We start from the raw sequence: 13,492 nt of genomic DNA, 5'->3' as shown, positions 1-13,492 counted from the left end.
GGACTGAGTCTAACTAAACCTGTACCCCAAGACCAACTCCATGGATTGAGGTGATCAATCCCTACAATGTGTAACAAAATAAGGTAAATCTTCTCCCCGGGGGGGGGGGGGGAAATCACATCAACTTCAATCCTTCAGTTCTTTTATACACACCGTCCTGCATAAAATAAAAAAATTACAAGCCCTAGATACAGGGAGAAAGAAATATGATCAGGAAAAATGTGACTAATAATCAAGAAAGAAAAATCAGGTAATAGATTAAGACCCACAGATGATTCAGATGTTGGAGTAACTTTAGTTACATAATTCAAATCTCTGCCAGCACTGTTAAGAAGGGGAAAAAAGGAAAAAAGTAGAAGAGACTTTCAATAGAGAAATGAAATCTATAAAATATAATTAACTGGACATTTCTAAAACTAAAAAATTCAATATTTGAAGTTAACTAATTGGATGGGCTAAATGGAAGACTGCACAAGGCAGAACACAAGATTGACAAATCTGAAAATATCCAACCTGAAGCACAGAGAAAAACAAGAGTAGAAAGAAAGGGAAGAAAACAAAGAGCACATGGGACATAAACGGTACAACATATTTATAATTGGAGTGTCAGAAAGAAAGAAGCAATAATAGAGTAGAAGTAATATGTGAGGGGATAATGACCAAGAATTTTTTTTAAAACTGACAGAACATATCAACTTGCAGATCCCAGAGCTCAGTAAACCCCAAGCAAGATAAATAAAATGAAAACCATAAGTAGGCCCACCACAGCCAAACTGCTGAAAACAGAGAGGAAATCCTAAAAGCCAGGAAAAAGACACAGGACCTGCAAGGAGCAAAGGTTTTCAGCTGCTTTGCAACAGAAAATATGAAAACTAGAAGAAAACGGAAGGCAAAGTTTCAAACTGCCAAACAAATAAAACCACTGATCTAGAATTCTGTTTCCAAAGAAAATACTCTTCAAGAATGAAGGTGTGATAAAGACCTTTCAAACAAATGCTGAGTTAACTACCACAAGACCTGCACTGTAGGCAATACTAAAAGAAGCTCCCTGGGCTGACAGAAAGGAATTAAGATGACAGCACAAAACTATCACCAAAAAAAAAAAAAAAAAATAGCAAAGAGAAAAGAAAATGTATATGTAAACAAGAAAGAACACTATTTAAAGTAATGCTATTGTGGAATTTACAACCACAAAATATATGAAAACTATAGCACAAAGAGTAGGGAGGCAGCAAATGCAGTTGAACTGTTTTAAAGTTCTTGAACTGTTCAGAAGGTAGTAAAAGCATTAATGTAACACAGACTATAATAAGCCAAACACAGATACTGTAATCTGTATGGTAACCACAGAAAAATAATACTACCAAGTACAACTAAGAAGCAAATGGAAGAGACAGAATAGTTGTTAAGTACAGATGACCCCTAAACAACAGGAGTTTGAGCTGGATCCTTTTTTGATATAGTACAGTAGTGTAAAAGTATTATCTCCTCTTTATGATTTTCTTAATTTCTTTCCTCTAACTTACTGTAAGAATATAGCATCTAACATATACAACACACAAAATACGTGTTAATCAGCTATGTTATTGGTAAGGCTCTTGGTCAACAGTAGGCTATCAGTAGTTATGTTTTTGGGGACTCAGAAGTTCTATGTGGATTTTCAACTGTGTAGGGGTTGGCACCATTAATCCCCACATTGCTCAAAGGTCAACAGTACTTGACTGAGTCAAAAGAAAGTAGGGAAAGGAGCAAATAAAGGAATATAGAAAAGACTGGCAAAAAAGATAGCAAGATGATAAACTTAAACCTACTATATCAGTAATTATACCAAAAGTACAGTCTAAACACTCTAAAGAACAAAGATTCTAAGACTAGATAAAAGAACAAGACAAAAGTATAAAATGTTAACACACATTTTAAACATAAGGATATATATAAATAGGTTGAAAATAAAAGGACAGAAAAAGTTCTGTCATGCAAACAAAACAAAACTGGTATGGCTATATTAATATCGGACAAAGTAGGCATGAAGTATTTGTACAGATATCAAGTGACATTTTATAATTATAAAACTATAACTTCATTATAAAGGCATAACAACTCTATAGTTTATTACTAACATAGCTCCAAAGTATACAAAATAGCCTCTCCTCCAATCATTTCTACTGTCTATCTTGCTTTTCCTTTTCTATTCACCACACTTTTCACAATGACATTATGTTATATATTTAGTTATTGTTTCCTTATTCCCCCCACCCCCTTGTGGAGAATGTAAGCTCTGCAAGGGCAGGGACTAATTCTATCTAGATCACACTTTCTCCTCTGTAACTAGCCTAACACATAGTAAGCACTCAATAAATGTTTGAACAAATGAATAAAAAGTGCCACTAGCAACTTATATTCTCAGCGCTTACTTTTAACGTTCACATGATAACATTTATTTTCTTCAGTTATGCAATCCTTTAACTTAAGTAGTACTTAGGAATCTCTGTTAGCCAAAATTTTACATGAGAAGTTTAAACAAAAAGCTTGAAAAAATGCTACTGGGTAATATATTTCCTTTTTACGCAACAAAGGCTCCAAAATTAAAAAAAAAAAAAATCAAAATGTGCCTTTCTTCATTTAGTAAACATATTTAAATATATATATATTGATTCACATAAATAAAATAATACAATTACATATTAGCTTTCATGTTTATTCAACTTCACAGAAAATCCAAAAATGTGTCTGAAATTGGTTATCTATCTAAATACCAATTGTTCATTATGGTGACATAATACTATGTGGTAGGGGAGATATGCCTAAGTTAAACAAATTCTTAAATTCCTGACATTCTTCAAGTGGGCAAAAGGAAATCTTAAAAATCAAACTTACAAGTTGTAAGAAGATACAGAAAGAAATTTAACCTTTAATACCTGGAACAAGTTTTACAGCCACATTTGTATTTTACATATACAGTGGAGATCACTGAAAAAAAGCTTCCTGTTGCACTGCAGCAAGAAATCTTATTATAATGTAGATTAAATGAACTTGCTACAGAGTGCAGCAAGATAACCTCACTGAAGAATCGTAAGATTTTCATAATGGAACTTGTTACAGTGAGTTAAATATTTTCTTAATTTTATACAGTACATATTTTTCAAAATGAACATTATCACTGAAGAGTTCGCTAACCACTGTTAGCAATTACTGTTGAATACATACTTAATTTTACTTTAGTTATAGTTTAGTATGTGGCTCTCCAAATGTTAGCACATGAAATGTTAAGTTTAAACATAATAATAAAATAATCCCCTAAGATGAAGACTCAGGACATCAAAACTTTGATCATTATTGCACCTATTTTTCTACAGAAAAATGGAAAATTTACATCATAATCCTCCCAAAAAGTGAACAGACAAGTTGTAAAATCACAGACTTATTGGCATTAAACAAAATCTACAATGAACATTTTTTGTGAACTGATGTACAGTAGAATTAATGTGAAATGAAATCTGGTTAACTATGATCATGCAAATAAAAATCCCCCACAATCATTTTTTCATTATGTTTTATAAAATGGTCTTACAGATATACTTCCATAAACATTTCCGGTGCAATTTAGTAAATGACAAAAATACAAAGCTATCCCTTATTCTTTATTTCATAGATTTAAAAACATGCTTTTGTACTGCTGAGATACAAACAGCGTGTTTGGGAGAACTGAGCTCATGAAACGGTTAAAAACCAATGTATCTTGGTCCAACATTAGCTGCCTTGTATACAGCAGCCTCCCATAATCACTGGTGTCAGTACTGTTGGAAATGAAGAATAGTTAAATATTAAGAGATTAAGACACAATTCGAAACATTTTTTTAAAAAATAAAAGGCCGTTTCATAAACATGAAGAAATCTTTAAAAGAAAAATAACCACATCAATTGTGATATACATTGGAAAATAGTAAAATGTCATTTCCCAAAATAGTAGTTTCTTTATTATATCCCCCATCTATTATAACCAATCTTGGAAATATACCTTAAACATAATGGTGTATTATATGAAAATGCTCCATTATTCAATGTGATAAATTTAATAAGTTAGGATATGATTTTCTTTTCTGATGTTAACTCTGAAAAAAATAAAAGAACAGCACCTGAAATACTACAATGAATTTAGGCAAGCATTATGTAGTAACTTTGATGTTTTGGTTCATAATACAGTTTACAAAACTGTATAAAGGATACTGACTTAAGTAATTTGTTTCTATATTTTGCAGATTACAATGAAGAAAAAAAAACTGTTCTAAATCCAAATAAATTTCCACTTCTCCCAATGTAGATGAAATGGAATTTCATTCAAAATTTATAAGATTGTGATACCTACAGTAGCTCAGATAGTTGGATATATCACTCCCACCCTGTCCCTCCCCCCAAAACAAGTTTTTGGCTCCAAAATAAAGTACAATAATAAACTCTTGATGAAAAACTATGTTATGGGGCAATCTATCATATACTATGGCTAAATATGAATTTACAGAAAAGAGCACATCCCATTTTCAGCACTTTTTCATAAACATGCAACTCACTATAAAATACAAAACACTTGCTTTCAAGAACAGCTTTATAAAGACACACTGCATCAATAAAATTTTTTCTTTCTGATTTACACTGTTATGGAGAACTGGAACTTTTCTATGTGTATATATCAGATTTTATATTATAGTGTAATAATTTGCATTTTCTGAACATAATGTTCAAGAGGAAGTATCTATACACAATAACATTCTAGACTATTAAAAACTAATTCAAATTACAGAATTTTATTGATACAGTAGATTAATAAAAACTGAAAAGGGATGATGATAAAATGGGATAAAGAATTCAGTACATTATTTTATAACACACTCTTTAAAATTAAAATATTTTAAATCTCTCTTTTCTTAAAATTTTCATTGCCATGAAAGGCCAGAAAATTCTGAGACCAATACTGAGGTGTAAAATAATCAAACTTCAGGACTATTTCACAATTTGCGTGGTGTCCTCCCATCGGAGGCATCATTCAGGTGTAATGGCAGACAATTTAGCACCTCTGAAGATTAAGGGTGCCTAGGAGTAAACACTAGGTAAGATACACAAGGGAAAGAGGCCATTTAACTCTCCAACAAACAATGACATCAAGAAAATGACACCATTTGTTGAAAAAAAATTTTTTCACAGTAAAATTGCAGAGAATACAAATACAAACACTGACAGATTACTGCTTAAGATCTATCCTAACAAACTCTTCCCAAATCAATAGATCCAATAAACAGCTGGGTACTGTCAGTTTAAAGCCGCAGATAAAAGCTATACAAGCACTTTAGAAGTCAGAAACATTAAAAAAAAAAAAAAGAAGAAGAAGAAAGAAAGAAAGAAAGAAACATAGAAAGAAAGAAAAAGAAAAAATATATTTACAAGTTTCTTCTTTAGTTTATGTCTACATAGCCATCGCACATCACACTTCCACAAGACTCCATAGTCAATGTTATCACCACGCGTATGGCTAAAGCGCTGTGACCACAAACACATGAGGTCATCAAAGGAAGTTCCAACTGTCCATTCTCCAGCAGTCCCACTTTGTGCATCAAAGGCTTTACTTAGCCTCAAGCTTGACAAAAAAATGCTGCTTCTCAAAGCTTTCACACAGAAAGTTATTAGTTACATTTGTTCATCGCCTTTCTCTTTTAGAACTTCGCCGCCGTACCTTACAAGAAAAATTATCAGATGCTTAATTAAAATATTAGACATAGCAGTAATTAATTATAATTATTTTTTAACCAATCATTATTCTTAGTTGTTCCTGATTTTCTTTGCCTTTCTTCAGTGGAAACCTTTCTCCTATTTTAAAACTTTTTACCTCACCATCACATATTTAGACTTTATATAATATTTGAATACCCAGATAGCTTTTCCCACAATAGAGAATGAAAAAACTATTTTACTTTTCTATTTAGTAATTTTAAAGAGAAATGAACAGAAATCAATGTCAACAGCAAGAAAAATAATCGCAAATATTTTTTCACTTGTTTCTGTGGTAAAAGAAAACATCTGATCCTTATGAACTTAGGCTTACAGTTGTCTTTCTGAGAAAACAGTTACTAAATGTGGATTGTAACAATCATCAAATACATAGAAATAATTTGAAATTCAGACATACTACAATTTACTGGCAAGTATTAATGAAAGCATAAAACTTTATTCTAAAAAGACTGGTACTAAGAGGAATATAAACAGAACAGGATTTTAATAATTAAATTAATTTATGGTGCAGTTTGTTGTTTTTTATGAAGACATTAATCACTATGAACTCTTCAGCCTTATTTTTACATTCAAAACAATAAAAAAATACTTCTAAGAAACAAGCCCAACAAGTTTGAGAACACAGTTCAGGTATTTTTCTGTGGTCTTAACCCCTTCACATAAATGAAACCTGGTGCAGACAAAAGTGCTGATTATGTTAAATAGCACAGAGGGGTAGGGGTCAACTCTGGGACTAGATCTCAGAACACAGGTTTCTCAAACAAAGATGGCTGGCTGTGCTGATCCACAGACTGAGCATTAATGTATCATCAAGAGAATAGTCCTTACTTAAATGTGTTAACTGTATTTCTTCCGAAGAGAAATACTCAAGATGTGTTAACTGACAAGGCCATTCTTTAAAAAAATTATCTCAGGAAGAATCACATTCCGACTTTTGTAAAAGAAATGTCTGTTACCAATTTTATGAATTTTAAAGATGTGATTTTATCCTATATGGTTAACTTCTAGTTTCTACTGTGAACTCAAAAAAGTTAAGAAACATAAACCAGTCTATTTAACATTTAACAGTGCTCTAAAATCAAGGTACAACTTAAATGCCTGAACTGTCAACATCAGACAGCTACTTGTTCTTCTCTATGTCCAGCTTTTATTTACACTTCCCGAGGCTACATTATTCTCACTTAAGAGTCTCAGTATTCCATAAAGGATGCTCTCTAATTTTCCAAGCTGGTAGATGGAACAACACAACAAACTAATGAAGAAAAGCAAATAAATACTTAGATTTATAAGTAAGAGCAAGTACTATATGTATCTTACCAACTATTTACCAACTCTATTCTATATTCTATACTATCACACATGGTACTTTGATAAACACATACATTTACTGTAGAAACTTCCTCTTCCTCTGTTTCTTCCTGTGGAATATCATCATTGACAGGAGAGCTACCCTGAAACACATCTACTTCTTCACTTGAGTCATTTTCTTTAGTAGCTGCTTGTTTGGAGCGTCCTACACGGCTAGGGTAAAACAGATGTAAAATAAAATGAACATTCTGATCTTTAAGTGGCACAAATGTTTTAAATATTTCATAAATTCTCATTTTTTATTTTTATCCTTCATTACCTTACAAACCAAGAAATGTTTTTCTTATTCTAAACCCTAAACAAGTGTTTAATTCTAGACTCTCACCTACAAACACTGACCAAGTAACAAAAACATGTGTGACTGAGACCAATACCATAAAGGATTTTAAAACATAAACCAAAGTCTGCTCTTCCTTTTATCTCTCCCAACTCAGTAAAAGGTATCTGCATGTCCTGAGCTGCTCAGAACAGAAAATTTAGAGTTCTTCTTAATAGTGTACCACTCTTCGTCTGGCCCCACAATTCTTACAAAGAAATCTCAAATCCTATTCGCTTCTCTCCACCTCTATTGCTACTACACATTTCCAAACCATTCTCATCTCTTTACCTCTTCTTTAAAAATGTAGAAACACCTGATTTCACTCACTCCCCCTCAATAACTCCCTGCTATACTGAGAGAAATTCCATAAACCTCCTTAACAGTACATAAGGCCCTGCAGATAGTCCTTGGCTACCTGTCCATTCTCATTTTTCTACTCCCCAGTTCCTTACAACTACAATCTGGCAAATTCTTGCCTTCCTTCAAGTCTCTGAATTGGCCAAGATTTTTCCTACTTTGGAGCCTTCAAATCCAATGTTCCCTCCAATTGTGTTCTTATTCCTGTTCTCCAGCAGCCTAACTCCTACTATTCTCAAGAAATCAACTGTCACTTTCCAAAGAGAAAACTTCCCAATTCCCTAGCCCTTCCATTACGTTCTCTTACAGTACCCTAAATTTTTCCTCAGGGTACATATCACAATTTAGAATTTCATATTTACGTGTGATTATGTAATGACTACATGTCCATTTAGATGGTAAATCCCATGAGGACAAGAATCATGTCTATTCTGTGCCACTATATCCCCCAACACCTAGTACTCTCTGAAACAAAGGAGGCAATCAAATACATGTAACAGATACCACCATTTAATCAAATGTATCCCTCTTTATATTTTTCCTATCTGCATGTATATTCTTTAATTAAAAACTTTTTATTTGAATACAGTTGACCCACAACAGTACATTAGCTTCAGGTATACAACATAGTGATCCAACTTGTTTATACATCATGCTAAGCTCACCACAAGTGTAGCTACCATCTATCACCATACAATGTACTATAGTATCACTGACCATATTCCCTATGCCGTGCCCCTTTATTCCGGTGACTTATTCATTCCCAAACTGGAAGCCCATACCTGCGACTCCCTTTCACCCATTTTGCCCATACTCCCACTCCCACCTCCCTCTGGCAACCATCACCTTATTCTCTGTATGATAATTTTTTTTTAAATTAAGAATATAGCTTATCACTTCTCTCAGGTAGTCCAAAGTATTGTTTAATCCACACTCAAAGCAAGTAATTTTTTCTACTCAATTCAGTTTTTCAGAGTTAACAGAAGAAAAAACAGGAATTACATGGAAATACAATCTCTCTAAATTCCACTGAGGTCAGAACAAGAAAAACAGGCAGTCATAACATATGTTATTCTACTAGTTCTAAAAAGAGAGGTTCCCCGTGAAGGGAAGATACACTGTTAAGACAGAATATAGTCTTTTTTTTGCACTGATTTTTAAAAGAAATACTGGTTTGGTTTAGAACATTCATATGAGGAAATGACATGATAATCATTTAAGTCCTTTATATTTTGATGCCCAAATATAAACAAATTACAGTTATGAGCCTGAAAGATATTTCTGTTATTTCCTCATTATAAAATTGTGGAAATTTAGTATTCCTTAAGAATTTGTTTAAAAACAGTTATTTTCCGTAATTGAATCCAAACGCATTTATGAAGCTAACCACAAAAATATACTTACCTTTACTTTTTACCTGAGAAAAAAATTAAATGGAAGAGGGCATGAAGTAGCTAGACACTCAGGTAACTTTTTCTCTTCCTGTGGAATACACAGGAATAGGAAATACTTCTAAGATCTTAAGTATTTAGCCAAGGTGTGCTGGCAAGTCTGAAAAGCCAAGGCACTGATATAATTATGTGATGGGATTACTCTCAGAAAAACTGCAAAATTTCTGACTAATGGAAGACATGTTATTTTAGTTCCACTTAAATAACTGAGAAAAAGGTGCAAAATATACATATTACAGCACTGACGCTCCTGCTACTTTAACAATCTTAGGTACAGATTTGTTATTGTAACTTCTTATAAATGTATGTTTGTGTAAACTTCCAAAACTATTTATATGTAGATATGGAGGTGTTAATTTGATTAGAAAAGAAAATCAAAACACCAAAACCTTCAGATCTACATGTGATGATTTCTGTGGATATAAATAATGCCTGTTACTTTCCTACACAATTCAAAGAATAAAAGCAAAAATGTAAAAATTATTTTTTTTAAATTGCTGAGGAGAGACATTAAGAAAAACTGTACTGCGGAATGACAAGGCAACTTGGTCAGTATGATGTGATTATTTAAAAATACCTTCTCATCTCTTTAGGTATTATAAAGTCTGTATTGGAAATAATAAACTATTTGTTATTCATTTAAAAAGATTTGCCTAAAACCTGTATAAATGTACAAATATTATCGGAGAGTTAATTGGGATATCAATCACCTAGGTAAGTTTATAAAAATTTTATCTTACCTGGTGTAATGGGAGGAAATATATGGGAGTTTAAATATAGCCCTATGTATATTTAAAAATTTATGAACTTTTGCAAAATAATTTGAAACTGGTTTGAAATTTAATATTATTTACAACTTACACATTTTTTTTGGGTTGTGATGGTGATGGCGTTTTTGATGGTCTTCCTCGTCCTTTCTGTGGTGTGGATTGTGTGGATTCAACTGCACTAGTTTCAGGAGATTCTGCTCTGCTTTGGAGAAGACCCAAATGTGCATAGCATCAAATTATGATTTATAACACAGTTACCAAATATATGCAGTTTAGAGTGACACGCACTTACCTCTGCTGCGCTCTCCTTGATGTTCGGTGCTGTTTGCTCTTTGACTTCTGTTCTGTATTTCCACTTTGTCTTTCTTCTTCTTCCTCTTCTTCTGGTGCTGAAGGTCCAGATTTTTTTTTGGTTCCTTTTTTAGAAGTTTTCATTGTTGGCTCTTCTTTTGGTGTACTTCCACCAAGAGGTTTAGGTGGTCGGCCTCTTTTACCTTTCTTTGGTGGACTATTCTGTTCATCCTCATTTTCTAATATGTCTTCTTTGAGCCTCTTTTCCTCAGGCCACTGTTGTTCATCTGATTCTGAAGCTGTATGGCCTCTCTTCCGTCCACGCTGACTGCCTTTAGGTTTCTGTTCCTGTACCAACTTAGAGAGGTCATCCATACCTAATTTTTCTTCTGAATCTGTGACAGGTGTTTTTTTCCGGCTTCTAGGTTTATCCAATTCAGACTAGAAATAAAAAAATCACAATTTCAAACATACAATTGCTAAGTAGGCATATTTTGAAAAATAAAACAAAAAACATGCTATCCACTTTGTCATAAAAACATGCTTAAATAAAATGTAGAGCTCTTAAGCACATGAGAACCATAACTACCTATATTTTAACTAAAAAATTTATGTAAGGTAAGAGGATACATTTTTATTTTTACTTAAGCTAGAGAGCCTCAAATGGAAACCTTTCAAGATCAGTATTTTATTAAATTATAAACTTTAGTGAAGAATTATTTATTTCATTAAAAATTTTTCTAAATTCCTGGCATGAACAATGCATAACTATACTAAAGTATAATGGGTCTGCTTTGATAGTCAATTTAAGTAATTCTGATTTTACTACACAGCGTATAAGAAGATATAAAATATCAACTATGTTATATATCATACTTAGACACCATAAAAGAACTACTTTTATTTTATAAACGGAGGTTGTGAGATACAAAAGTTAAAAATAGTCAAAACTTATTAAAAATTTTGGAAACACTTCTGAATCAAAGATACTGCTTATTTCCATGCACAACTAATTAAAAACAAAAACAATTTAAATTATTTAATTGGTAACTCAAATTTAAAATAAAAGCCTAGTCTACATTCAAAGAATTTATGCACTGACCAGAAGATAGAAACTAAGGAAATTCTCCAAAGAAATCAAGAACAGTATGAACCCTTATAGCCCTCCATACACATACATATATAAAACCCATAAATAAATGTAAATTTTATTTTCAAAAAGTTCGTGCCAATTTACATTCTTAAAGATCAGTGAAAAGAAAAAAACAAAAATTAGCTGATTAGTTTAACAGTCATTTTGTTTCCTGTCTGCGAACTCCCTAATTATGTCATTGGTATTATGTTCTTTGCCCATTTGCATACTGGAGTCTTAGTATTTTAATTGACATTCTTCTACATTTCTGTGTATACTTAAATTTTAGTTCCTATTTGTTATGAAATGAATTGTGCCCACACAAAATTCATGTTGAAGCTATAACCCTTAACGTGATGGTATTTGAAAGAGGTCTTTGGGAGATCCATCAGTTGAGATGAGATCATGAGGGTGGGTGGGGCCCTCGTAATAGAATGAGTCCCTTAGGGGAAGAGACACCAGAGAATCTGTCTCTCTTTCTCACATGCACACAGTGAGAAAGTGGCCATCTGAAAACAAGGAAGAGAGCTCTCACCAGCAAGCATATTGGCCAGCATTTTGATCTTGGAATTTCCAACCTTCAAAATGGTGAGAAAATTAATTTCTGTTGTTTAAACCACCAAGTCTCTGGTATTTTGTTATGGCAGCCTGAGCAGACTAAGACATTACTGTATCTTAATAGGATTTGAGATGAAGTTCTAAACTGTTTTTCCTATCCACCCCCAAAGAGTATTCCAATCATTTCAAAAACCACTGACTTGTCTTGCTTTATTTTGTATTATGTTTTAAAAATTAATAATGTTTCTGAGCTACTGTAACAGCAGCATAATATTTTACTAATTATAGATAAATATATTTGTGTCTGGCTGGGCTGTTCTTATTATAACTTCTCTTTTTTGTATTCATTTATTCTTTCACATGGACTTAAAATCACACTGGAATTTTATAACTACATATAGATTCATTTAGAAAGAACGGTCATCTTTTCTTATTTATTTTTCCCATTAAAGCACACGGTATGCCTTCTTTCTCTTCAAGTCTTGTATGTCTCTCAATTTGGTATTTTCTCCACATAGCTTCTCCTTCTTTTTTAAGGAAGTTTAGATCGATGGATGTGTCTATCTATTTTTGTTGTAGTAGTGGGTATTGTGGTGAAGCAAATCTCCTTTTGCCCAAGTGTATACTTGATATAAAGAAAAATTAACAAAAGTAAAATTAGTTATACACATACATACATCTATATATATGGCTACCATGCTAAATTCTTAGTTTTTCAATTGCTTCTCTTATTTTTCTAAGAGTACAAAAATAAAAATGAATTTGTCTCTTCTTTTTCATTGTCATATCTTTGACTCCTATTTCATGTATTCCTGCATTTGTCAAACGTTCTAGAACAATCCTAAATAATAGTGATGACAGCAGGTTCCTTGGTTTTCTTATTTTTAATAAAAATGCTTCAAGCATTTTGCCTTTTTGAAGAATAACTTAAGAGTAACTGAATCAATGACTACTGATTTAAATATATAACACTTTTAGCATGTTAAGGAAGCAACCTGCTGTTATTAGTTTATTAAGAATTCATATGTATGAAGAATGGATTTTAAATTGTATTTATGTCTTCTTGACATGACCTGAGATTATCTTGTTAGTATTCTTATTTGGTATACTGATTTGCTGTATTACATTAAAAGATTTCTTAGCATTAAATTATCCTTATATTCCGGGAAAAACAGACCTCTAAGTGACTGGTTTTTATTTGTTAATGTTTATTTAGAGTTTTGTACATAAATAATTGTTATTACACAGAGATGCAAAGATAAGGGAAATACTGAATTAAAACTAAATTTAAAACTATCACCTCCAATTTTAAATGTTACAATTCATTTTGATGTCCAAAAATGTGATAAGGTGGTTGAATTCCTTTATGCCCTGGAAAAGGTTGGTGGTAAACAGGATATTCAATGTCTGATTTCTTGAAAATACTATAAAATAATCTAGTTTGCTAAAGCACAACCTTCTTTAG

At 32.3% G+C, this 13,492-nt stretch overlaps 1 protein-coding gene across 5 annotated transcripts in view; it reads right to left on the bottom strand.

The window, feature by feature from the left end:
- Window positions 1-2,684: 2,684 nt before the first annotated feature.
- Window positions 2,685-13,492, bottom strand: part of PDS5B (PDS5 cohesin associated factor B) — a 124,479-nt gene continuing 113,671 nt past the window's right edge. For 2 of the 5 annotated variants that reach the window (XM_034665053.1, XM_034665055.1), the window contains exons 31-34: window positions 10,339-10,778; window positions 10,138-10,248; window positions 7,164-7,302; window positions 2,685-5,725 (exon numbers count right to left, since the gene is read on the bottom strand). In XM_034665053.1, coding sequence (XP_034520944.1) covers window positions 5,690-5,725; window positions 7,164-7,302; window positions 10,138-10,248; window positions 10,339-10,778 — 726 coding nt within the window. In that variant the 3' untranslated portion in view covers window positions 2,685-5,689. The remainder of the gene's footprint in view (window positions 5,726-7,163; window positions 7,303-10,137; window positions 10,249-10,338; window positions 10,779-13,492) is intronic. The other 3 variants (XM_034665054.1, XM_034665056.1, XM_034665057.1) reach the window with 2 other exon arrangements.

The sequence above is a fragment of the Ailuropoda melanoleuca genome, chromosome 7 (genome assembly GCF_002007445.2).
Source record: "Ailuropoda melanoleuca isolate Jingjing chromosome 7, ASM200744v2, whole genome shotgun sequence".
NCBI classification, from domain to species: domain Eukaryota; kingdom Metazoa; phylum Chordata; class Mammalia; order Carnivora; family Ursidae; genus Ailuropoda; species Ailuropoda melanoleuca.
The sequence above is the reverse complement of the archived record's forward strand: the minus strand, read 5'-3'. Positions and strand labels throughout refer to the sequence as shown.